The sequence below is a fragment of the Gossypium arboreum genome, chromosome 8 (genome assembly GCF_025698485.1).
Source record: "Gossypium arboreum isolate Shixiya-1 chromosome 8, ASM2569848v2, whole genome shotgun sequence".
NCBI classification, from domain to species: Eukaryota; Viridiplantae; Streptophyta; class Magnoliopsida; order Malvales; family Malvaceae; genus Gossypium; species Gossypium arboreum.
This window is the reverse complement of record NC_069077.1, coordinates 140,211,883-140,236,006: the sequence shown is the minus strand read 5'-3', so window position 1 is coordinate 140,236,006 and position 24,124 is coordinate 140,211,883. Positions and strand designations below refer to the sequence as shown.

Here is a 24,124-nt window from a genome sequence, read left to right as displayed (position 1 = left end):
GGAAAAAAAAATTAAGTTAAAGTAATAGATGCCTAACAGCTAATATGATATACCATGGAAATAGTTGAAAGTTAAAATAATAGTTGCTTAACAGTTTATATTTATGCAGTACTTATAAAATTGAAGTGTTGATGGTTTTACATTAAGAATAAGAATTGAATGTTGAAGAACAACAAATCAATTGTTTCATTAAATCTAACAAATCTACTATTTCAATCTTATTATTTACAATTACTTGCATTAATTAAAAAAAAATCATACTTAAACTCCTTAAAATTTGGCATCAAAATTCATATTTAATATTTGCTTAAAAGTTTAAGTTTATGCCGTACTTAAACATAACTACACAACACCCACAAATACAAATTTAAAAATTATGATCGACACAGACACATTCATATCATTTGCTAAATTAACAACACCCCCACTAATTTATTCTAATAGCTCTCAAGGAACTGAACATGCTCAATCTTTCCATCTAATTCAATCTCGAGTCACTATCACAAATTACAAAAAACAGAAAAAAATAAAAATGTTTTAACTAAAATATTAGATTAAGAAAGATGGAACTTAAGCAAATACTTGTTAGAAAAGAAACTCACATAAGCAAGATGTTGGATGCAGAGCTAGTTTCTTCTTGCTCTGTTTCTTCGTATCCACCTTGTGAAATTGTATTGCCAGTCTCTCTCCACCTTTCTAACAAACCACCATGGTCTTCCGGTTGTGAATACAATGTAACCCAAGCTCAGTCCTACCACCACTCCACTTCCATACCACATCATTACAACTTGCCAAAAAACGGGTAACTCCGAAGCTTCATATTCCACCACCAATGGTGAAGGCGGTTCGGCCGCCCCATCATTGACACATTGCTTAGATAATGGTAATCCACACAATCCTAGATTATCACTATAGGAATCATTATCAAAGGTATCGAATTGATTCCCTTGAGGAATTGGTCCAACAAGATTGTTGTTTGAAAGATTCAATACTTCAAGAAATGTCAGCTTTGTCATTTGAGAAGGAATCTTGCCATTGAGCATATTTGATGAAAGATCCAATGATTCAAGTGCTACCAAATTTCCAAATGATGCTGGGATAGGACCGGGGAAGTTGGAGCATTTGCAGAGAAATAAGTTGCCCGACGTCCTCAAGAATTTTTCCATAGAATTGGTTGTTTGACAAGTCCAAAGATACAAAAATGGCCACGGTCTTCGTCAATTTCATCTCCAATCTTTTTGTTGTTACATTCACAGAAATTTCATGAATACCACTTCCATATGACCTTCCCATATAATTGAAAGTTGTGGAGTATAACCACTCTTCAGGTTTATCTTTCATTGCTCTCAAATTTTGAAAGAATTTCGTAGACAATGTGCCCGTGAACTCATTTCCAGAAAGATCAATTATTCGTAATGCAGAGAAGTTAGATGACGCTATGGAATAAGGTAGTGATCCATAAAATCTATTAAATCTCAGGATAAAAGCTTGCAATCTTGGAAGCGAAGCTAACCAATAGGGAAATCTATCCCTTAATTTGTTGTTCCCTAAATTTAAAAGTTCCAATGAAGTAGAATTAGCCAAAGATGGCAGTACTAATCCTTCTAATTGATTGTCATTGAGTAAAAGATGGCTCAACTCAGTATTACTCACAAAAGAATTAGGGATCTCACTAATGAATTTGTTCATTTGCAAATTCAAGAGTCCGAGATAGCTGAAATTTCTAAGACAATCAGGAATATTTCCACTCAAGCTGTTTTCGGACAAGTCCAGAACATAAAGTGAACTCAAATTGCAAATAGAAGAAGGGATGTTTCCTATCAATTTATTCTTTGAAATGACGATCTCTAACAACTCCTTTGAAATTGGAATTTGAGGATTGAAGCAAGTTGAGAGAATTGGTCCTTGAAGCAAGTGTTAAGAAAAAGCTGCTGAATATACAAGTAAAAACAGAACAAAGGACTTAAATTCTAAGCAAAAAGAATTCAAAAAATTAGAAACGGTGAAGTGTTTTCTTTATTCCATGAAGAGTATTATAAATACTTAAAATAGCTAGCAACTAAATCTCCTAAATAAAAGGAACACTACTGGCACTAAACAAAGACTAGGTTTGTTTGAAACAGACTTTGACTGACTCAACTACTAACTTATTCAATCAGTAAATAGTAACAAATAATTTCTACATTAACCTTTAACACTCCCAATGTAGACACTCTACAACACCCAACAATTCTTTCAAATACACGAATTTCTTCGGTGGAAGTGGCTTTGTGAACAAATCAGCAACTTGTTCTTCAGTGTAGCAATACTCCATCTTGATATCTCCCTTTGCAACCAGCTCTCTTATGAAATGATGACGTGTTTCAATGTGTCTTGTTCTACTGTGATAAACAGGGTTTTTTGTCATTGCAATTGTTGATTGATTATCACAATAGATGGTAGTTGCCTCCACTTGTGTTTGCTTTAAATCATCAAGAATTCTTCGTATCCAGACAGCTTGACAAGCAGCAGTAGTAACAGCCATATATTCAGCCTCCGAAGATGATAAAGCAGTTGAAGGTTGCTTCTTTGAGCTCCATGAAACAGCTCCGCTTCCCATAGTAAAAACGTAACTAGTTGTACTCTTGCGATCTTCAATGCAGCCACCCAAATCACTATCTGAAAAACCATACAGCCTTAGATTGTTAGAGAACTTATACCATATTCCAAATGAGCTTGTCCCCTTCAAATAGCGTAAAATTCGCTTGGCAGCTCCAAAGTGATGCTTGCTTGGACTTTGCATATATCTAGACAAGAGACTGGAACATTGGCAGCAGCAAAACACAAACAACTATAAATTTGCTTAAGAACAAAAATGAAACCGAGAGCAAGAGAGAATGAACTTGAGCACAAACTTGGATGATAAAATCAGCAACATACTTCATTCATTGATAATGAGGACTAAATACAAAGTTTACAAGGCAAATGACTATTACCTAATGATTTAACTACTCCCACTAATCTACTAATACAAATTTGAATTACAAACACAAGTAAGCTGACATATCAGCTACTACATCAACTTCAAATCAAAACAAATCCTACTAACTTTGACAACAAGTTACAAAGTAACTAAACTAAGTTACATTAAAACAAAATAGTTAAAATGAACTGATCTTGCTGCAAAGCTCGCTGCTATCCTTGGTTCTGCTCCAATGTTGGTCTGTTTACAAAGTTGCTGGCCACATGTTGCATTGCAGGCCAATGCTCAACACTCCTCCTTAGACTGTATGCAACACACACCAATTTTGCTTCTTAAATTCTCAAACCTTGCTGTACCAGGTGGCTTTGTCAGAATATCAGCCAATTGGTTTTGTGAGCTACAATGAACAAGATTGATTTCACCTGATTGCTCAGCCTCTCGAACAAAATGAAACTTAATCTTAAAATGCTTGGTTTTTCCATGAAAAACTGAATTCTTTGCAATAGCCACTGCTGATTGATTGTCAACCATGATTTCAGTAGGCTCAAGTTGCTCTTCATTTAGATCACATAGCAACTTCCTAAGCCAAATGGCTTGATTTACTACTGCTGCTGCTGCTATATACTCTGCTTCTACAGTTGATTGAGCAACAGTCTGTTGCTTCTTTGAACACCAGCAAAACACACTCGAGCCAAGAGTGAAAAAGTACCCTGAAGTGCTTTTCATATCATCAATACAACCAGCCCAATCGCTGTCTGAATAACCTACCAGCTTCAGCTCATTTTCTTTCTTGAACAACAAACCAAACTTTAAAGTTCCTTTAATGTATCTCAAGACCCTCTTGGCATACGAAATGCACTATATTACAAAGAATGCATAAACCTTGCCAAGAACTTACAGATGCATCAAGTCAGTCCGTTTGTGTTAAATAGAGCAAGCAACCTACTAAACTCCTGTACTCCTTCTCATCGACCCTTGCATGATCACCAATGCTTGACAGCTTCTCTCCTTGAGCCATTGGTGTGCTTACAGGCTTGCAATTTTGCATGCTAAACTTGTTAAGTATCTTCAAGGAAAATGCATGTTGGCTAATGAATATTCCTCGATCAGTCTGATTTACTTCCGTGCCAAGGAAGTAGGTCATGACCCCCAAATCAGTCATATCAAATACTTCTTGCATCTGAGCTTTAAACTCATTGACCAGAACATCCTTGCTTCCAGTCACTAGCAAGTCATCAACATAGATTGAAACAATTAACAATGTCTCATCCTTGGACTTCTTCACATAGAGGGTTGGTTCACTCAGGCTTTTCTCAAACCCAAGCTTAGACAGGTAAGCATCTATCCTGTCATACCATGCTCTAGGTGCTTGTTTCAGCCCATACAGAGCCTTCTTCAACCTATAGACCTTGTCTTCTTGTCCTTTGACTTGGAAGCCATCAGGTTGCTCTATGTAAATCTCCTCCTTGAGAAAGCCATTTAAAAAGGCTGACTTAACATCAAGTTGATGTATCTGCCATTTCTTCTGTGCAGCCAAAGCAAACAGCAGCTTAATGGTGTCCAATCTTGCAACTGGGGCAAAAGTCTCCTCAAAATCAACTCCATACTGCTGACTATACCCCTTAACTACTAATCTTGCCTTGTGTTTGTTTAATGAGCCATCTGCATTGAACTTTGCTCTAAAGACCCATCTAACTCCAATAACCTTCTTCTCTGGTCTCTCAACCAAGTCCCAAGTCTGATTCTTTTGAATCATGTCCATTTCTATTTCCATAGCTTTCTTCAAATTCTCATATTTAGCTGCTTCTTCATAGCTCGAAGGCTCTACAATGGCAACATTGCATCTCTGATAAACATCAGCAATGGATCTGGTACCTCTCACAGGAAGGTCATCAACATTGCTATTACTAGGCTCACTTTCAACTAGCTCCAGGTTGTCCTCAGCTGAATCCTCTTCAAATTGACTAGCATTTGAACCATTCCAATTCTAAATCTTCTTTTCATCAAATCTGATGTCTCTACTCACCAAAATTTTTCTTGTTGAAGGATCATAGACTCTGTAGCCTTTCTTATCACTGCTGTAGCCTACAAAAATACATGGAATAGACCTCTCCTCGAGCTTGGTCCTTCTTTCTGCAGGTACAAGGACATAGCATACACATCTAAAGACTTTCAAATGAGAGACTGATGGTTTGAGTCCATACCATGCTTCAAAAGGTGTCTTATCCTTGACAGCATGTGTTGGAAGCCTGTTGAGCAGGTACACGGAGCTATTGACAGCCTCTGCCCAAAATGAGTTTGGAAGCTTGCTTTGGAACAGCAAGTATCTGGCCATATCCATTATAGTCCTATTCTTCCTCTCACACACTCTATTTTACTGAGGAGTGTACATTGTGGTTAGCTGATGATGGATCCCAGCCTGCTCACATAGCCTCTTGAATCTATCAGATAGATACTCAGCCCCGTTATCTGTTCTCAATGTCTTGATCCTACAACCGATTTGGTTTTCAACCATGGCTTTGAACTTTCCAAAAGCTTCAAACATATCAGACTTCTGTTTCAAGAAGAAAATCCAGTAAAATCTGGTCAGATCATCAATAAAAAGTACAAAGTACTTACTCCCATTTAGTGAAGGAGTCTTCATTGGGCCACAAATGTCAGAATGCACCAGCTCAAGCTTCTCTCGAGCTCTCCATGCTTGACCAGCTGGAAAAGGAAGCCTGGCTTGCTTGCCAAGTTGACAGATATCACAAACACCTTCAAGTGACTCAAGCTTGGTCATATCAACTGCCAAACCAAGCTTATACAGCAAATCAAGTGACCTGAAATTTGCATGACCTAGCCTCTTGTGCCATAGGCTAGTACTGTCACTTTGGCTCAAATATGCCCTCCTTTCAAGCTGACTAATATCTAACATGAAACACTTGTCTGCCATAGGTACTGTGACAACTTCCTAACCAAGAGAATTTTCAATAACACAGGAACCACTTATAAAGGACAAAGAATAGCCTTTTTCAACCAGCTGACCAACACTTAGCAGGTTTTGGTCTATATCAGGCACATACAACATATCAGTAATCAGCTTGTTACCTGAACTTGAGCTGATCAACACATCACCCCTGCCTTTGGCTTCAATGTAGCTCCCATTGCCAATTCTGATCCTTGAGCTAAAACTTCTGTCGAGCTCCTTAAACAAGTTTACATCAGCAGCCATGTGATGTGAGCAGCCACTGTCTACTAGCCAACTACATTTGGTTCTGCTTGTAGTTGCAAGGGAAGATGCACTGAAAACATGCTCCTCCTGAGCTTGTTGATCCTCAGCAGGATGTGCATGATCTTGTTACTGTAGTGGAGCTTTGCCTTTGCTTCTACAAATTTTCTCAACATGACCATATTGCTTACATTTCCAGCATTGAACATCTGGTCTTCTCTAACAGTTTCTTTCTGAGTGTGTGGTTCTTTTGCAATGAGTGCATGGTGGGTAGGTCTTCTTGCTTGAATCCTTTCTGTTTTTATCCTTCTTGTCAAGCCAAGGCTTCTTGCCTCTTTGATTTGCACTAGAGCTCTCTTTGGCCTTTGCTTGAAAGGCTCCCTCAGAGTTTTCTCCCTGCCTATTAGCCCTTCTCTGCTCCAAAGCATAGAGTGAGTTCACCAATTCTGATAAAGAAATGGTTGTAAGGTCTCTTGAGTCCTCCAATGAAGATATCTTAGACTCGAATCTCTCAGGAAGTGTGGTGATCACCTTCTCAACCACCCTACTTTCAGCAAAGTCTACACCAAGCAGCCTTATATTGTTCACTGTGGCCATTATTTTATCTGCATACTGCTTAATGGTCTCAGCTTCTTTCATCTTGAGATTTTCGAAATCTCTCCTTAGATTAATCAGCTGTTGCTGTCTAGTCTTTTCAGACCCTATAAATTCCTCCTTCAACCTATCCCAAGCTTGCTTAGGTGAGTCACATGCCATAATGCGAGTGAAAATAACATCAGATACTCTATTCTGCAAGCAGGCCATGGCTTTAGGCTTCTTGGCAGTCTCCTCTGCATGCTGTCTCATCTGAGCAACAGTGGGATTGGCCCTCAATGGAGGTGGCTCGGCATCATTCTCCACAGCACTCCATAGATCGTATGCCTGAAGGTACGTTTTCATTTTTACCACCTAAATGTGGTAGTTCTCACCAGTGAACACAACACAGGAGGTAGAGGTGGTGTGAAGCTCATCCTGCTATAACAAGTTCAACAGCTTCGGTTTCCTACTTTCTTAAGCTCGATTTCACAAACAAACAGCAACCACCAAGAGAAGGTCCTCAAAGACTTAGGCTCTTGATACCATTTGTTGGAACATTGGCAGCAGCAAAACACAAACAACTATAAATTTGCTTAAGAACAAAAATGAAACTGAGAGCAAGAGAGAATGAACTTGAGCACAAACTTGGATGATAAAATCAGCAACATACTTCATTCATTGATAATGAGGACTAAATACAAAGTTTACAAGGCAAATGACTATTACCTAATGATCTAACTACTCCTACTAATCTACTAATACAAATTTGAATTACAAACACAAATAAGCTGACATATCAGCTACTACATCAACTTCAAATCAAAACAAATCCTACTAACTTTGACAACAAGTTACAAAGTAACTAAACTAAGTTACATTAAAACAAAATAGTCAAAATGAACTGATCTTGCTGCAAAGCTCGCTGCTATCCTTGGTTCTGCTCCAATGTTGGTCTGTTTACAAAGTTGCTGGCCACATGTTGCATTGCAGGCCAATGCTCAACAGTTGCTTGCAAAATATCAGGTCTACTATTTGTTAGATACAACAGACTCCCAATCAAACTTCGAAACAATTGGCAATCAATTTTCTCTCCCTCATCATCTAAACACAATTTTTGATTGGTGCACATTGGAGTACTCACGAGATTGCAATCCTTCAAGTTGAACTTTTCAAGAAGATCATTCACATATTTTTCTTGAGACATAAAAATACCCTCTGCACATTGTTTAATTTCTAGTCCCAAAAAGAAACTCATCAACCCCAAATCAGTCATTTCAAATTCGTCTGTCATCAGCTTTTTAAACTCATTCAACAAAGCACTACTATTGCTAGTATAAATCAAATCATCAACATAAAGGCAAATAATGAGAATCTCAGAAGTACCTTTATTTTTCACATATAGATTTGGCTTATTGGGACTTCTTTGAAAACCATTATTGCTGAAATGCCCATCAATTCTTCCATACCAGGCTCGCGGTGCTTGCTTTAAGCCGTATAGAGCCTTTTTCAACCTATACACTTTCTCTTCTTAATTTGCAATCTCGTAACCTTTTGGTGGTTTAGTCCCGAACCACCCCAATGTATGTTATAGGCTTCGATGGCCTGTATAAGGGATGATATACATATGTTTAAGATGTTTTAATTTTGGACAAAAATTTTGTGGCCCGATTTTGTATGTTGTGAATGTTTAAGTTTGGTAACGCTTCGAACTCTGTCCCGGCAATGGATATGGGTGAGAGGTGTTACACTGATGGATTGATAAATCAGTACATCTATGTGTGCAAGCAATGTTTTCATAAGTTCCAATGTTACTTAGTGATAGTAGGTACTGTTAGGTGAAAATTTGTTTTGATTTGACCAGCCAAATGTCTGGTATATGTATTGGCTTTGTGCCTTCAATCAAAGTTAATGAAATCATTTTTAGAATTCCATCCAAAAAAAAAAAAAAACTCTCTTTTCTTATTCTTCATTTTTGCTCGTCAAGCCCGATTCTGTTTATTTTCACCAGCAAACATACAACATTGTTGTTCAAATTTCTGTTAACCTTCATTCATCATTGTCCAAATCCTCAACACCCTTAATAGAAGTAAGATGTTCCTTCATTGTCTCATTTTATTGAATTACACTATTTACTTTAGTTAAAAATAATTTATCATATTTTAAAATACTTTTATACATTTTTATTTATTTGATTTTTAAATATTTCTGCTCTTTTTTTTTTTTTTTGCTACATTCGACTACACTGTCAAAGAAAACAGAGCAGCATCCAAAAACAGAAAAACAAGCAACAAAAAGCACAATAAAGACACAGACCAAATACAACATACGAAACTGCTAATTCTTGAACAGAAAACCTCACCACCAAGCTTTAAACATTTGCTGCCGATTAACACCAGCCATCGCCAAAGATGATGCCAAAACATTACCTATCCGATCTACCAGAGAGAAAACAACATTACCCACCTTCAAAATTGCTGACTCAATTTCTGCAAAAAATGGCAAAAGTGACAAAGGCCTCAGCGCCTTGTTAACACACCACGCAAAAGCCACCACCGAACCAACTTCAATAAATAGTGACTCTTTTGGCTTCCAGTTCACAGCAACAAAGACATCTAAAGCGATCTTTACTACCCCAATCTCTGCCTCCTCTGCAATATTTGTAACGACAGCGCCCGAGAATAATGCTCTAGCCGACCCCTCCATATCTCTCAATATTCCTCCATACCCTGCTTTCTCTTTAAACTCAACCCCATTGACGATGAATTTTAACTTTCCAACTGGAGGGGACCTCCTACAGAAGACTGCGAAATTGGATTTTGCTGATTCCAACCGACACCTGAGCGGAGAAATCCACCAAATATCCTCCTTTAACATAATTTCATCATGGATGGATCTGATCCACAACAAAGCTCTCATTTTAGTTAGGAACATCAAGTTTTCCATGCATACTCTCCGATTATCAAATATCAATCCATTTCTTGCAAACCAGATTGTCCAGCAAGCTGCTGCAATAGCAATCAACCATAACCGTTTCCTAAAACCAACCATTTGCACATTGTTGCATAAGACAAAGAAATCCGAAAACCCTTCCACCTGCTTCCAACCCATTTCCCACCACATGAAAATTCTTCTCCAAAAACCAGCAATGATTAAAATAATTATACAACCCCTCATTCATTTCCTTTGGCTCTTTCAAGCAACGACTCCCAATCCTAAGACTAAAAACCATTTTCCTTTTCGCTTTAATTTTCACGGCTCTATGAAAAAAGGCGCTGTTGGCATCCCCTTCTTTTAACCATGACAATCTCGATTTCTGTCGCAAAACGGATTCTTTGAATCTTATTGCTTCCCATAGCTCTATGTTCAAATGTTTTAATTCCTCCATTTCTTCCGCTGTTAACTCTCTTTTCTCACTAATGTCATCCAACTCCTTTAATCTACACTCACTTTCATTAATTCTGTTTTCCAACATATTACTATCCTCCACATTCCACTTCTTCAGTACCCCCTTTAACTTTATTAATTTCACTGCCGTTTTTCTTTTGACACTGCCCAGATCCGACAATTCTTTCTCAATCAATCTCATGCAATCTTTCTTTTTAAACCATGCATTTATAAACATAAAAGGTTGGGGCCCCCAATTTAATGACTCATTAAACAATAGGATCGGAGTATGATCTGAAATGAAACGGTTTAGTCCCTACTGATGAAAGTCCTTAAAGTAAATCAACCATTTTTCCTCTATTAAGAATCTGTCCAACCTGTTACGCTTACATCCCGAACCAAACCACGTAAAATTTTTCCCCATTAGTGGCAAATCAATCAAATTACACCTATAAATAAACTCACTAAAAACTTTAGAGCCCTACTCTATACACTTGCAAATCCTACATTCGCTTCTATTTCTAACAACATTAAAATCTCCTCCAATCCAAGCGCTTTTAAATTGATTTTTCAGTTCGACAATCTCATCCCAAATAATTTTTTGTCCGAAATGCAATTAGGGGCATAAATGTTTATTAGCACTGCCTCATTCCCCTCAAGCGTCCATTTGCCTTCAACCACAATAAATCTTTGTCTATTCATAACAGTTACCCCCACGAAATTGCTCTTGTTCCAAATTGTTAACAAACCCCCTGACTTTTCTATAGCAGCAGAAATCTTAAAGTCGAAACTGCCATTCCCCTATAGTTTTCTAACTAATTCTATTGGTACCGACTCTAACTTGGATTCTTGAAGAAAACACACGTCCGCTCACGTCTTCCTTATAACTCTATTCATAGCCTCTATTTTGGGAGCCGACCCCAACCCTCTAATATTCCATGATAAAATTCGCATTACTCCTACTACAAAAGAAGTACCAAAGCATAAGCTCAAAAAGAGAACACTCACCCGAAAAATAGGAGCCCCCAAGCAACCGATCACATGCCTTCAATCCCCATTATCTCCTCAATAATAATCCCCTCATCTCCTTGCACACTAAAACCCAATTTTTTTCCCGACTTCCCACATCTTCTTCGCTTCTAATAATGTCCCTAGTTCCTGTACGCTTATAAAATAAGTCAAGTGAATTGGCCCTTAAAGTATTTTCAAACTCTTACCTAGAAATTGCTCCAAAGTGCATGGGTATGGGTAAAATCAGAAAACTTTTTAGGGCCCAAAATTAAATTGTAATTTTTACGATAGTAAGAATGTAATTTTATCATTTTAATAGTCTATATCTTTATAACTTTTAAAGGATTAAATTAAATTTTTATCATTTTTAGGGAGTCAAAATGTAATTTTACCTTACTAATTTAAAATTTTAAAATTTTAAATAGTTTAAATAGAAAATTTTCCATTTTAGGAGGCCTAAATAGAATTGAAGGATAATGTGTTTCAACACACTCGAATCCACATCCTCCTATTCTAACAACAATACCCATGCCAATCAAACTAATACTCAATCAAAATTTACCATTAAACTTTTATCGATTAAATGTTACTATTAAACTTTGACACCAACTTCGATTTTTTTAAATTATCCTTCATTGTCTACTTTTATTTTGTACCAAAAGTTCACTTATTTATTTTTAATTTAATTTTATTGAATTAAACTATTTAATTTTATTAAAATAATTTATCATATTTTAAAATACTTTTATGCATATTTATTTATTTGATATTTAAAAATTTGTGGTCTAATAATGTCTCTAGTTCTTATACCCTTTGAATTTTTAAAATTTAATCCCTATTCTTTTAATTCTCGAATTTAATCTTTATATTTGTTTGATTTAAAATTATAGCCCGATCGATAATATTGTTAGTTGTGTTAATTTTAAATGTGTTATGACTTAGATTTTAATTTTTAAATAAAACCTTTAAATACTAAAATGTCATATGTTCTATAAGTTCATTAGTAATATTATTAATGAGACCTTAATTTTAAAATAAAAGATAAAAAGATTAAATTTTAAAACTTCGAACAATACAAGAAGTGGGATATAGTTAAACTAAAATTTTGATATGATTTACAACTTTATTTTTTATTTAAAATCATTATTCATTAAATTTTAACATAATAAATGATTAATTTAGTGACTCGTACTTTAATTACATTAAATACTAATCATGAAAATTAAAGTAGAGTGAACCCATAATAAAAGGTAAATTAATTTATTTAGTCCTTCAATTTTATAAAAATATCATCTTAACTATATTCAATTTTCAGTTTTGTTTTAACCTTTCAAATAACTGTGTTTGTCTTTTTAATCAACCCAAAATGGATAGAGAAAGTTAATCTACAGTTAAATATTTGATGTGGCATTCTATGCATAAAAGAATTGTATTTAATTTATGTGTAACTCTACATAAAAAAAAAAAGGGATTTAAGGCAATTAAACCCAAAATATCAAAAGGGAAAAAATAACCAAGGAAATAAATGTCAAATTAAGAAGCATTCCCGACATATCAGTTGACTTGGTCGTGTGCGAGAAATAAATGTACGCGTAAAACCTCCCAATCAATAAAGTTGTGGCCAATATTTTCTCATGTTCAAAATTATCAATGCTCAATAACAGTTGTCGACATTATTTTCCTTTTTAATGCTCCAATGAAAGTATTATAGAAGTCTTTATATTAAGAGTTAGATTGTTTTGTTTTTTATATTCAAAAATTCGATTTAACTTATTTTTTGTCCGACTCAACTGGTCTGTATTAACTTTCGGGTTAACTGATTCAAAGCTTTTGTTCGGACTGATACTTTGACGATTCTCAATCTAACCGATTAATCTAATCCGATTTGGTCTAAACAACACTATATTACCTTTCGTTTTCGATTTCCAAAAATTTGATCCCAAACGTATACATTCAGCCAGAATGGTACCAATCTTAGCAGGATGAGGTAAGTTCCCCAATCTTCAATTTTGTTACACGAAGAGATCAACGAAGTCTTTCATTATACCAACTCCTTTACCTCCCAATAAACACTCCAATGATAAAGTTGTGGGCAATATTTTCTCATGTTCGAAATTATCAATGCTCAATAAAAATTGTGGACAATATTTTCCATTACCTCCAGATGAACACTCTGATGTTGGAGGTCAAGTTTAATTTTAGAGATTAAAGTATGGTGGAAGTTTTTGTATTACAAATTAGATTGCATTTTGTTTTTTATACTCAAAAAATTTGATTCAACCAATTTTTTGCTCGATTCAACCGGTTCATACGGGTTCTCAAAACAACTTGTCCAGAGCTCTTTTTCAAACCGGTACCTTGGCCAATTTCCAATTTGATCGGCCAGTCCGGTCAAATCTGGTTCAAGCAACACTACATCGCTTTTCCTTTTCTACTTCTTGTTACAAACAAAAATTAATGTTGAAAATGAACCATATGAGCTAGTTAGAACGTGAATCAGAAGTTTAACATAGTTACTGATGGTGGATTGCTGAGATTTCAAGAATTTATCATTGGAGCCAATTTCCAGATTAATCTATGGAAATGATATGAGTGAGATATCCTGATAACAACTAGCAAAATTTGTTGGGTTTAAAAACAGGAAGAAAAATCATATATTGCTATGATGATCAATCAAAAGAAAGTTTATATCCAAGAGTAGTTGCCTGCATTTAAGAAAAGTTATTTGAATTTTGATTCATTTCACTATATTTATAACCATCTATATTGAGAGAATACATAATCGAATTTTGGAGACAATTTTATTAGGAAATAACCACAAATCTTGAATGAAAAAAAAAACTATAGAAGAAAACATTGCAAAAGACAGAGAGATTGTCTTAGGTCATCAATCTTCTTTAGAAAAAGAGAAAATGTTTGTATCTATCCCAAAAGTCTATCTCGTTTTAGACGACTTCCATATTTTCTTTGCTTCCCATTTTCTTTACTTAAATTTTATTGATTTTATTTTCATAAAAAAATTAAAAATTAAAAATTTAAATTATTTTTATTTTTTTTGCATTCTTGAATTTTTTATGTTAAAAAAGAATTGAAAGTAGAAAAGAATAACACTTCAATTGTTTCATAAACTCATACAACAAAAATTTGACAGTTACAGTAATATTTGCTTAACAATTTTAAGTTTGCAGTATTTAAACATAATTATATAACACCTCAAATATAAATTTAGAAATTATGATGAACACAAAAACACTTATATCATCTGCTAAATTAACAACACCCCGGCTTAGAATATAACCGCTCTCATGGAAACTGAGTATGTTGAATCTTCCCATCAAATTCAATCCCAAGTTTCAATGCCACTATCACAAATTACAAAAACAAAAAGATTAAAAACCATATTTTGACTTAATTAGATTAAGAAAGATGAAACTTATGAAATACTTGTTAGAAAAGGAACTCACCTAAGCAAGATGTAGGATGGAAAGCTAGTTTCTTCTTACTCTGTTTCTTCGTACCCACCTCGAGAAATTGTATTGCCAGTCTCTTTCCACTTTTCCAATAAACCACCATGGCCTTCCGGTTGTGAATACAATGTAACCCAGGCTCAATCCTAGCACCACTCCACTTCCATACCCCATCATTACAACTTGCCAAAAGAAGGGTATTTCAGAACCTTCATGTTCCACTACCAATGGTGAAGGCGGTTCGGCCCCCACATGGTTGATACATTGCTTGGACAATGGTAAGCCACACAATCCCAAGTTACCGTTGTAGGAATCATTATCAAAGGTATCGAATTGATTCCCATGAGGAATTGGTCCAACAAGATTATTGTTTGAAATATTCAATACTTCAAGAAATGTTAGCTTCATCATTTGAGAAGGAATCCTGCCATTGAGCTTGTTTGATGAAAGATCCAATGATTCAAGTGCTACCAAATTTCCAAACGATGTTGGGATAGGACCAATGAAGTTGTTGTGAGAGAAGTTGAGCATTTGCAGGGAAATAAGTTGCCCGACGTCCTCAGGAATTTTTCCACAGAATTGGTTGTTCGACAAGTCCATAGATACGAAATTGGCCACGACTTTCGTAAATTCAAGCTCCAATCTTTTCGTTGTTAAATTCACAGGAATTTCATAAAACTCGCCGTCATATTGGAAATTTGAGGAGTATAACTGTTGTTTATGTTTATCTTTCATTGCTCTCAAATTTCGAAAGAGTTTCGTGGACAATGTACCCATGAACTCATTTTCAGAGAGATCAAATATTTGCAATGCAAAGAAGTCATATGAAGCTATGGAATGAGGCAAGAATCCATAAAATCTATTAAATCTTAGGATGAGAACTTGCAATCTTGAAAGTGAAGCTAACCAATGGGGAAATTTATCCCTTAACTTGTTGTTCCCTAAATTTAAAAGTTCCAACGAAGTACAATTAGCCAATGATGGTGGTACTAATCCTTCCAATTGATTGTCATTGAGTAAAAGATGGCTCAACTTCCGATTATTCACAAAAGAATTAGGGATCTTCCCATAAAAGTTGTTCACCTGCAAATCCATCAACTTCAAAGAGCTCAAATTTCCAAGACAATTAGGAATAGTTCCACTCAAGCTGTTTTCAGACAAGTCCAGAACGCTAAGTGAACTCAATTTGCAAATAGAAAAAGGGATGTTTCCTGTCAATTTATTCTTTGAAATGATGATCCCAAACAACTCCTTTAAAATTGGAATTTGAGGACTCAAGCAAGTTGAGAGAATTGGTCCCTGAAGCAAGTTGGAATGAAGGTTGAGATATTCCAAATTGTTTCCCGGAAATTGTTCCAAAGCAGTCAAAAAGTTATGAGAAAGGTCCAAGTACTGCAATCCTTCCCACCCTTCAGCTTCCCATTTGGAAATTCCACCAGAAATCATGTTATTGGAAAGATCTAATTCCTCCAAGTTCGATGTTTGAAAGAAATTCGGGAACTGCCTTACGCTACAACCAGAGAAGTTCACAATTCCAAGTTGGGGAAAAGAATAGTTCACATCATTTCCGCTTGTGCTTAATGATAATAAACTATTACTTGAAACAACAAGAAATTCAAGACTCGTGAGTTTTGAAAGCATATCTGACTTGATGACACCACTCAAGTTGTTTGATGACAAATCAAGATAATTAATGTTCACAAGATCAAAAATGGAATCGGGTATTGGATCACTCAAGTTGTTTGATGACAAATCAAGTAAAGTAAGGTTCACAAGATAAAAAATGGAATACGGTATTGAACCACCAATATTATTATTACTCAAATGAACCTCTTTGATGGAACTAGGCTTCTGAATTCGATCAATCGGACCAACTAGTTTGTTATAACCGAGGTCCAAGATTGGAAGAGATGGCAGAGTAAACAACCAAGATGGTACTCCACCACTTATAGAATTATTATGTAACCGAAGTTCCTCTAGAAATTGAAGCTTATTAACATGATTTGGCAAAGGACCTTCCAAGTGATTATTTGACAAATCCAAATGGATAATTTTTGTGAGGTTCAAGATAGTTATTGGAAGTGGACCACTCAAATTGCATGAAGATAATCTCAAGGAAGTTAATTTTATAAGGTTTCCAAAAACATCTGGAATCTTTCCTTCAAGCGAGTTTATTTCTAAATCAACGGAAATGATTTGAGTGAGATTTCCAAATGATGCTGGAATTGACCCCCTAAAACCACAATGGGAAAGGTCCAACAACTCAAGGGCATGACTCCAGTTTGTGTTAGGGAGATAACCTCTGAGATTTTCACTCCTACTTAAATCTATGAGTTTGAGGTTTGGAAGCTGAGAAACTTGAGTTGGGAATTCCCCATGTAATTGAGAATATGAGAGACTCAAATGTTCAAGTGATGAAGACAAGTTTAGAAAGGAAGTAAGTGCAACATCAGACATATCTACATAGTCAAGCACAAGGTTTCTTAATTTGGTCAAGTTTCTTGCAAGCATGTCAAAACCTTGGCCATCAAATCTCAAGTCAGAAAAAGAGCTGGTAAGATCAAGTGAAACCAAACTTGACAAGACATTGATTTGATGCGAGATTAAGCCAGAGAAGTCATTACCAGCGAGATTAAGATGGGTTAAACTCACCAACTGGCTAAATAACTTTGATGAGATGGTGCCATTGAAACGATTACCAGCAAGGTTGAGTCGTCGTAGTCCATGAAAGTGAAACAAGTTGCTACCGTTCTCAAGAAGAAAGCCTTCGAGGTTGTTGTAGCTCAAGTCAAGCCATTGGAGGTTGTGAAGTTGAAAGAGGCTGTTGTTTGCAAAGAGAGAACCACCAAGGCAACTCTGACTAAGATGGATGCCGATTACATGACCAGTCACGTGGTCGCATTTCACTCCCTCCCATGAACAACAATCAATGCTTTTGTTCCATGACTCCATGTGCATCTTGGGGTAAGTATCTCCATAATAAGAAAATTCACAATCAACAGAAATTGTGGTTTTAAAATGAAGCAAAGCATCTCTCTGGCGTGGGAGACATAAATGAGAGGGTGGAGGAACAGAGAAAGACAAAGTCCATGAAAGTTGCAAGAACACCAAAACCAGGCAAAGGCTTCCCATTTTTTTTTTGTTTGTCCAGAAAAAGAAACAAGTGCAAAGTGAAGAAACGAAGGGATGTGTATTATAAGAACAAGCAAGTCCAAATTCCAAGTAAAAAGGTTTGGTACAAAAACAGTGAAGACATTCGTTTCAATTCAATTAAGTAAACATTTCAACCCCCACAAAATTAGCCATTGACTTAACCTTAATATAAGTAAGGATGTTCCTTCTTGTCTCTTTTTATGGAATTAGACCTAATAGTTAACGTGGGTCAAAGAGTCTATTTAGTCAGTTATTATCAATATAGGTCAAAAACACTATTTGATCAATTTTAGTATTTCAATGACTCAATTGAATGCAAAAATTAAAAATGCTTAATTGAATTTTTAAAAAAATTCGAGAGCTTATTTAATCAATAAATTTTAATTTAATCATTATAATTGATTAATAGTTGATAATTTAATTACAATAAATATTGAACAAGAAAATCAAAATTATATCTACTTAAATCTCAAGTGAAGGCATGAAAAAAGAAAAGAAAAGAAAAGAAAAAGAGTGAAAACATCAATAATGAATTTCAAATCAAGCAAGTATTAGTTGTACCACAAAAGTCTATCCCATTTTAAAATTCAGCACTTACATATTTTCTTCATTTCCCATTTCATTCTCTAGTTTTCATTTTGTAAAAAAAAAAAGTCACTTTTTTAACTTTTGATAATACTCTTAGTTTATTTATGTTAAATTTAATATGTGTTATGAATTAAATTTTTATTTTTAAATAAGGTTTTCTAATACTGAAATGCCACATAAAAAATAATTAAAGGGACTATATTTTAATTTTAATACTGAAATGTGCCGAAGTTAATTAATAGTGTTATCAATTAAATTTTAATTTTAAATAAAAAGTAATTAAATAGACTAAATTTTAAAATTGAAAGAGTATAGGTAGGGATTGAGGTTACTTAAACCAAAATTTTCAGATTAGAAATTAGGCATAATGATAAATTTAGCTCTCAACGTTTATATATTTTTTGTCAATTTGGCCATTATTTCTTTTTAGTTAAATTTGACCGTTAACCTTTTAAAAAGTGTCAAGTCATTTTTCTTTAACGAAAATATTGATTAAATAATAATTTTGTTAATAAAGTTGGCGTGATAATCTGCGTGGCGATCCACATGTACTTCACCCCAATATGACACTATTAATCTTATATATCACATCAACATATGATATAGAAAATAAAAAAATCAAATTTTAAATTATAAAAGTTCATAAATTTTCAAAAATTAGCATGAAGTATCGTAAATTGCCATATAGACTATCATGCTTAAAACTATAATATTTTAGTCAAGATTTCCTTTAAAAAAATCAATCTGACTCTTTTTAAAAGAATTGAAGGTCAAATTTTACTCTTTTTAAAATGTTAAGGATGAAATTTAGCTAAAAAAAGAATAATAGTCAAATTGATAAAAGATGTAAATGTTAGAAATTAAATTTAACAAGCATGTGATGGGATATGGATGGAATTAGTGATAATTATTTCTAGGATGGTAGGCTTGAAAGGCTAGATGGGTCAAAGTCTCTAAAAGTTGAGTGACTTACAGTGATTTTATTACGAGGAATTTTAGGATTTGAATATGGGTTTAAATGTTTTGAAATTAGTGGTGATTATATATGTTTTTGAAAGCAACTTTAGAATGTGTGGTACTGTTTGGATATTATTACTTATAAAATAAGTCAAGATAATTGGTTCTTAAAGCAATTTGGAACCAACGTTGAGCATATCCAAACTCTTTCCTGGAAATTGGTCCAAAGTGGTCAAAAAGTTATAATCGAGGATCTACAAGTAGTGCCATTAGTTGGATTTGCAACAGCAGTGCCAGTCTATGGTGTGGAAAATTGTTTCACTTAATCTACCACATGATGGCATTCAATCTACCAAAACAATATATTGTAACATTTCTATTTGATTATTTAATTAACCAAATGAATAACCCTTAATCATTTAAAATTCAAGATTGATCGTTGAAAGCAACGATTACCTTCAAATCCAAATATGTCGGAACCAACAGGCATTTCCATCCCAAAATCGAATAGGCACTAACACTTTAATGATTTCTTTATTTCTTTCTTTCACATACATATAAATATTAAATACACAACAACAATAATATTACCGATCATAGAAAAAATATTCGTTACTATAAGCATAAAAAGTCACTATAGGCTTAGAACTAGTCCAGAAGGCCAATGGGATTTACCTTGATGAAAATATAACGTTACCATAGAGAACATTCGTATAAACCTTTACCGACAGCAATAAATACAATTTTGGTCTATATTGACACTTATTCATCACTAAAAGTGTTATCGACGATTTTTATCTCTTCAATGTTAACAGCCTTTTTATTGATGATTTTGTTACTGTCGATATATTACCATATGATTTTGTAACAATCGTTTATCGATAGATTTTTTTTGTTTGTCAGTGATAAAGTGTATGTATGCTAGTAGATTTGGTTTGTTAGTGAGATGGTTATTCTGTTACGGTATTGAGCAGAGCAGTTACTAAACCTCTCTGCTATAAAAGTCAGTCTAAATGTACAGAATGAAGGAAGATAGTTTTTTACAGATTCATTCAAAGGTTTTATTTCATTTTCAGTAGTTTAGCAATTGTTTACCTCATTTCCTATCATGGTATCAGTCGCCTAAGGTCTTGGTGGTGCTTCCGCTCCGAGTTCATGGATTCGACGGTTGATCAGCAATCTGGTGGTTTTGTTTCGTCGTCTGCTTCGCATTCTCGCTTAATCTACAGCTTTCCTCGACATGAGATTCCCAAATTGGATGAGTCCAATTTTGTTCAGTGGCAACATCAAGTTCAGCTTGTTGTCGATGGGTACGGGCTTCAGGGGTTCTTGGATGGTTCTGTCCCTGTTCCACCGAAGGTGGTGACTACAAGTGATGGTGGTCTCGCCCCGAATCCAGATGCAGTGTGGTTTACGCAGCAAGACAAGCTTCTTGCCTCGTGGCTTCTTTCCACAGTGAGCTCCTCTCTTCTTTCCTATTTCATATCTACTAAATCGGCTTGTGATATCTGGAGTGCAGCGAGTCATCTCTTCACTGCTACTTCTGTTGAAAGAGTCTCCCAGATCCGTCACGATCTCCATGCGGTTCGGAAGGGTGGATCTACCATCAAAGAGTATGTTTCCAAAATCAATTCGCTTTGCGCCTTGCTTGCGGCGTCGGGCTCAGAAGTTCCTGAGGCGGAGAAGGTTGAGGTTCTCCTTGGTGGTCTCACATCTGAATTTGACTCTGTGTTTATGGTTGTCTCGGCTTCATCGGAGTCTTTGTCGTTCTCCAAATTGGTGGATATTCTTATGGCGTTTGAGAGTCGACAGTTGCGGGCCGCGCGTGATGTGCCGTTGGTAGCGCATGTGGTTCAGACCTCTGATTCGACGCCTGAGTATGATGCTCGTAGTGCTCGCGGTGGTCGGGCGCCGTCGGGGGCGCGTGGTGGTCGTTCGTTTCGCTCACGGATTCAATGCCAAATCTGCAATTGGTTTGGCCATCCTGCTCAACGGTGCTACTACCGGTTTGACAGGGAGTATGGTGGTTCGTCGGCGGCCATGGTTCCTGGTAGTGATGAAGCGTTTCGTGCGCGCCCTTCGATGCTCAAATCTGAAGGAGGACAATGGGTTTGGCAGCAGAATCCTCCTGCTACTGTTGCTTTTGCACGGCCCAATGGGGCCACTAGGTCTATTGGACCGCTTCTTAGTCCCTATGAGTCTAGGCCTTATGAGCCCTATGCGCATGGTTTTGTTAGCCAGCCCCCTATTGCTAAAAGGCCCCATCCAGATTTGGGCCAACAACATGGGCCTCATTTTGTAGCTGTTCATGGATCCAGTTTTACTCGTGGTCTGCCTCCGGCTCCTGGGGCTTCCTATGTATCTCAGCAGTCACCTGGGTCTCCGGTTGCTAATTGTGTTGGTGTAGATGGCTCTGGTCCATCGGTTCCCCCTGAGGCTCCTTGGTGTACAAAGCCTCGTGCTCAGGTTTTTGATGTTGACAACTTTCAAGGAGTTGGGTTGCCTCAAATTCTAGATTTTTGTGATTCTAATTTTTCAGATACTTCTCCATATGGTTTTAGCTATGGCAGTGCTGATCCGTATATTTCTACACCGACCGGGACTGTCTCGAGGTACCCAGACTCTGGAGCTTCTAATCATGTGTGTCAGAATGCTGCGGATTTAAATACGTCTACTCCTTATTCAGGTACATCTGAACTTTTAATGGGTAATGGGGCTCCTACTCGAATTTTGTCTGTTGGGGACGCGGTTATTCCTGCTAGTTCCAAACTATTACGGTTGTCTAATGTGTTGTGTGTTCCAAGCATTCGCAAAAATCTTTTATCTGTGTCTCAGTTTGCTCGAGATAACGATGTGTTTTTTGAGTTTCATCCCTCCTATTGTGTCGTTAAGGACATCCAGACGGGGGAAACTTTGTTGCAGGGCCGAGTTCGTGACGGGCTCTATCAGTTTTCCGCTGACTCTGCACTTTCATCGCCTCGTGTGTCTGCTGTTCATAATGTTGACCTTCAAGCTATCTCGTCTCGTTATGATCAATTTACCTTGTGGCATAACAGGCTTGGTCATCCATCGGCTTCAGTTGTTTCTACTGTTTTGAATAATTGTGGTATTGTTACTAATAAGAAGTCTCTTTCTCATGTTTGCATTGCTTGTCAGAAGGACAAATCGCATAAACTCCCGTTTTCTTTGTCTACTACTGAGTATATGGAATTGTTTGAGTTAGTTGTTTCTGATTTGTGGGGCCCAGCCTCGGTTGCTTGTGAAGGACATTTATACTATGTTTCGTTTGCCGATATGTACAGTCGGTTTACATGGGTGTATTTGGTTAAACGTAAATCTCAAGCTCTTGAGTGTTTTTCTCAGTTTCAAAAAATGGTTGCCACTCAGTTCGGGAAGATTATTAAGAAATTTCAGAGTGATTGGGGTGGAGAGTTTCGGGCTTTTGCCTCACTTCTTGCTGATCAGGGCATTCTCCATCGCGTCTCGTGCCCTCACACTTCTGAAAAAAATGGTGTTGTAGAACGTAAGCATCGGCATGTCGTGGAGACTGGTCTGACTCTGTTAGCTCAGGCTAATCTGCCTATGCAGCACTGGGGTTATGCTTTTCGTAGTGCAGTTCATCTCATTAATCGCCTTCCTACTCCAGTTCTTCAAGGCCAATCTCCATATCAGAAGCTTTATGGGTGTGCACCGAAGTATGATCGTCTTCGAGTTTTTGGCTGCTGCTGCTTTCCTTATCTTCGTCCTTTTCAGCGTCGTAAGCTAGATTTTCGGTCGCAACCCTGTACATTTTTGGGGTACAGTTCTCAACACAAAGGCTATTATTGTCTTACTCCTGATGGTTCAGTGATAATCTCCTGGCATGTCATTTTTGATGAGCATCGGTTCCTGTTTTCCCTTCCACCGGTGTCTGATACTGGTCCTTCTCCGTCCAATACTACATATGTTCCCATTGTCAGTCGTGCCCGGTCTTCCGTCCCGATGACTACTTCCCTGCCTTCGTGTCCGTTGCCCGGCTCTCCTAGTGAGGTGTCTCAACGTGAGGTGTTTCGTTCTGAGTCTGCTCTTCCGTCTGTCCCTTGTGGTTTCCCGGTGGTCGTCCCTGATACAACACATTTCAGTTCCAGTGAGTCCTCATCTACTTCCTCGACACCTGTGGCTTCGTTACCGGTGTCTTGTGAGAATACGCATGCAATGGTTACACGGTCAAAGGCTGGCATTTTTAAGCCCAAGGTTTTGTCTGCAGAGACTGTTGAGATTGAGCCATGTTCGGTTGACAAGGCGCTTGCTCATCCGCAGTGGAAATTAGCAGTTCAAGCAGAATTTGATGCGCTCCTGGCTAATAATACCTAGGAACTTGTGTCGCTCCCTCCTGGACGAAAAGCAATTGGGTGCAAATGGTTATTTAAAATTAAGAAGAAGCCTGATGGATCTGTTGATCGTCGGAAGGCTCGGTTGGTTGCTAAGGGTTGTGCTCAGGTACCAGGATGTGATTTTAAAGAAACTTTTAGTCCCGTAGTTAAGCCGTCCACTATTCGAGTCATCTTGTCCATTGCGGTATCGCGAGGCTGGTTCCTTCGACAAGTTGATGTCAATAATGCCTTTTTAAACGGTGACTGGATATCGAGGTTTTATGCGTGACCTCAAGATTTGTTCAGTTTGGGTCTGATGGACGGCCACTTGTCTGTCGGTTGCAGAAAGCTTTGTATGGCCTTCGTCAGGCTCCTCGAGCTTGGTTTTATAAATTAAAGCGGTTTCTCCTTTCTGTTGGATTCACTGGTTCTCGGTCTGATGCATCTTTGTTCATTCGGCTTG

General features: G+C 36.7%; 3 protein-coding genes across 3 annotated transcripts; all 3 read right to left on the bottom strand.

Moving 5' to 3' along the window:
* Positions 1 to 6,392: 6,392 nt before the first annotated feature.
* Positions 6,393 to 7,112, bottom strand: LOC108468220 (uncharacterized). The gene has a single exon (XM_017769112.1). It carries the CDS (start codon positions 7,110 to 7,112, stop codon positions 6,393 to 6,395), a length of 720 nt encoding a protein of 239 aa, XP_017624601.1.
* Positions 7,113 to 9,104: 1,992 nt separating this feature from the next.
* LOC108468219 (uncharacterized) lies at positions 9,105 to 9,857 on the bottom strand. Its single transcript, XM_017769110.1, has one exon. It carries the CDS (start codon positions 9,855 to 9,857, stop codon positions 9,105 to 9,107), a length of 753 nt encoding a protein of 250 aa, XP_017624599.1.
* Positions 9,858 to 14,239: 4,382 nt separating this feature from the next.
* Positions 14,240 to 17,897, bottom strand: LOC108468218 (receptor-like protein 7). The gene is made up of 2 exons (XM_017769109.2): positions 14,609 to 17,897; positions 14,240 to 14,506 (listed from the first exon to the last, which is right to left on the bottom strand). Exon 1 carries the CDS (start codon positions 17,741 to 17,743, stop codon positions 14,633 to 14,635), a length of 3,111 nt encoding a protein of 1,036 aa, XP_017624598.1. The 5' UTR covers positions 17,744 to 17,897; the 3' UTR covers positions 14,240 to 14,506; positions 14,609 to 14,632.
* Between the last annotated feature and the right edge of the window lie 6,227 nt (positions 17,898 to 24,124).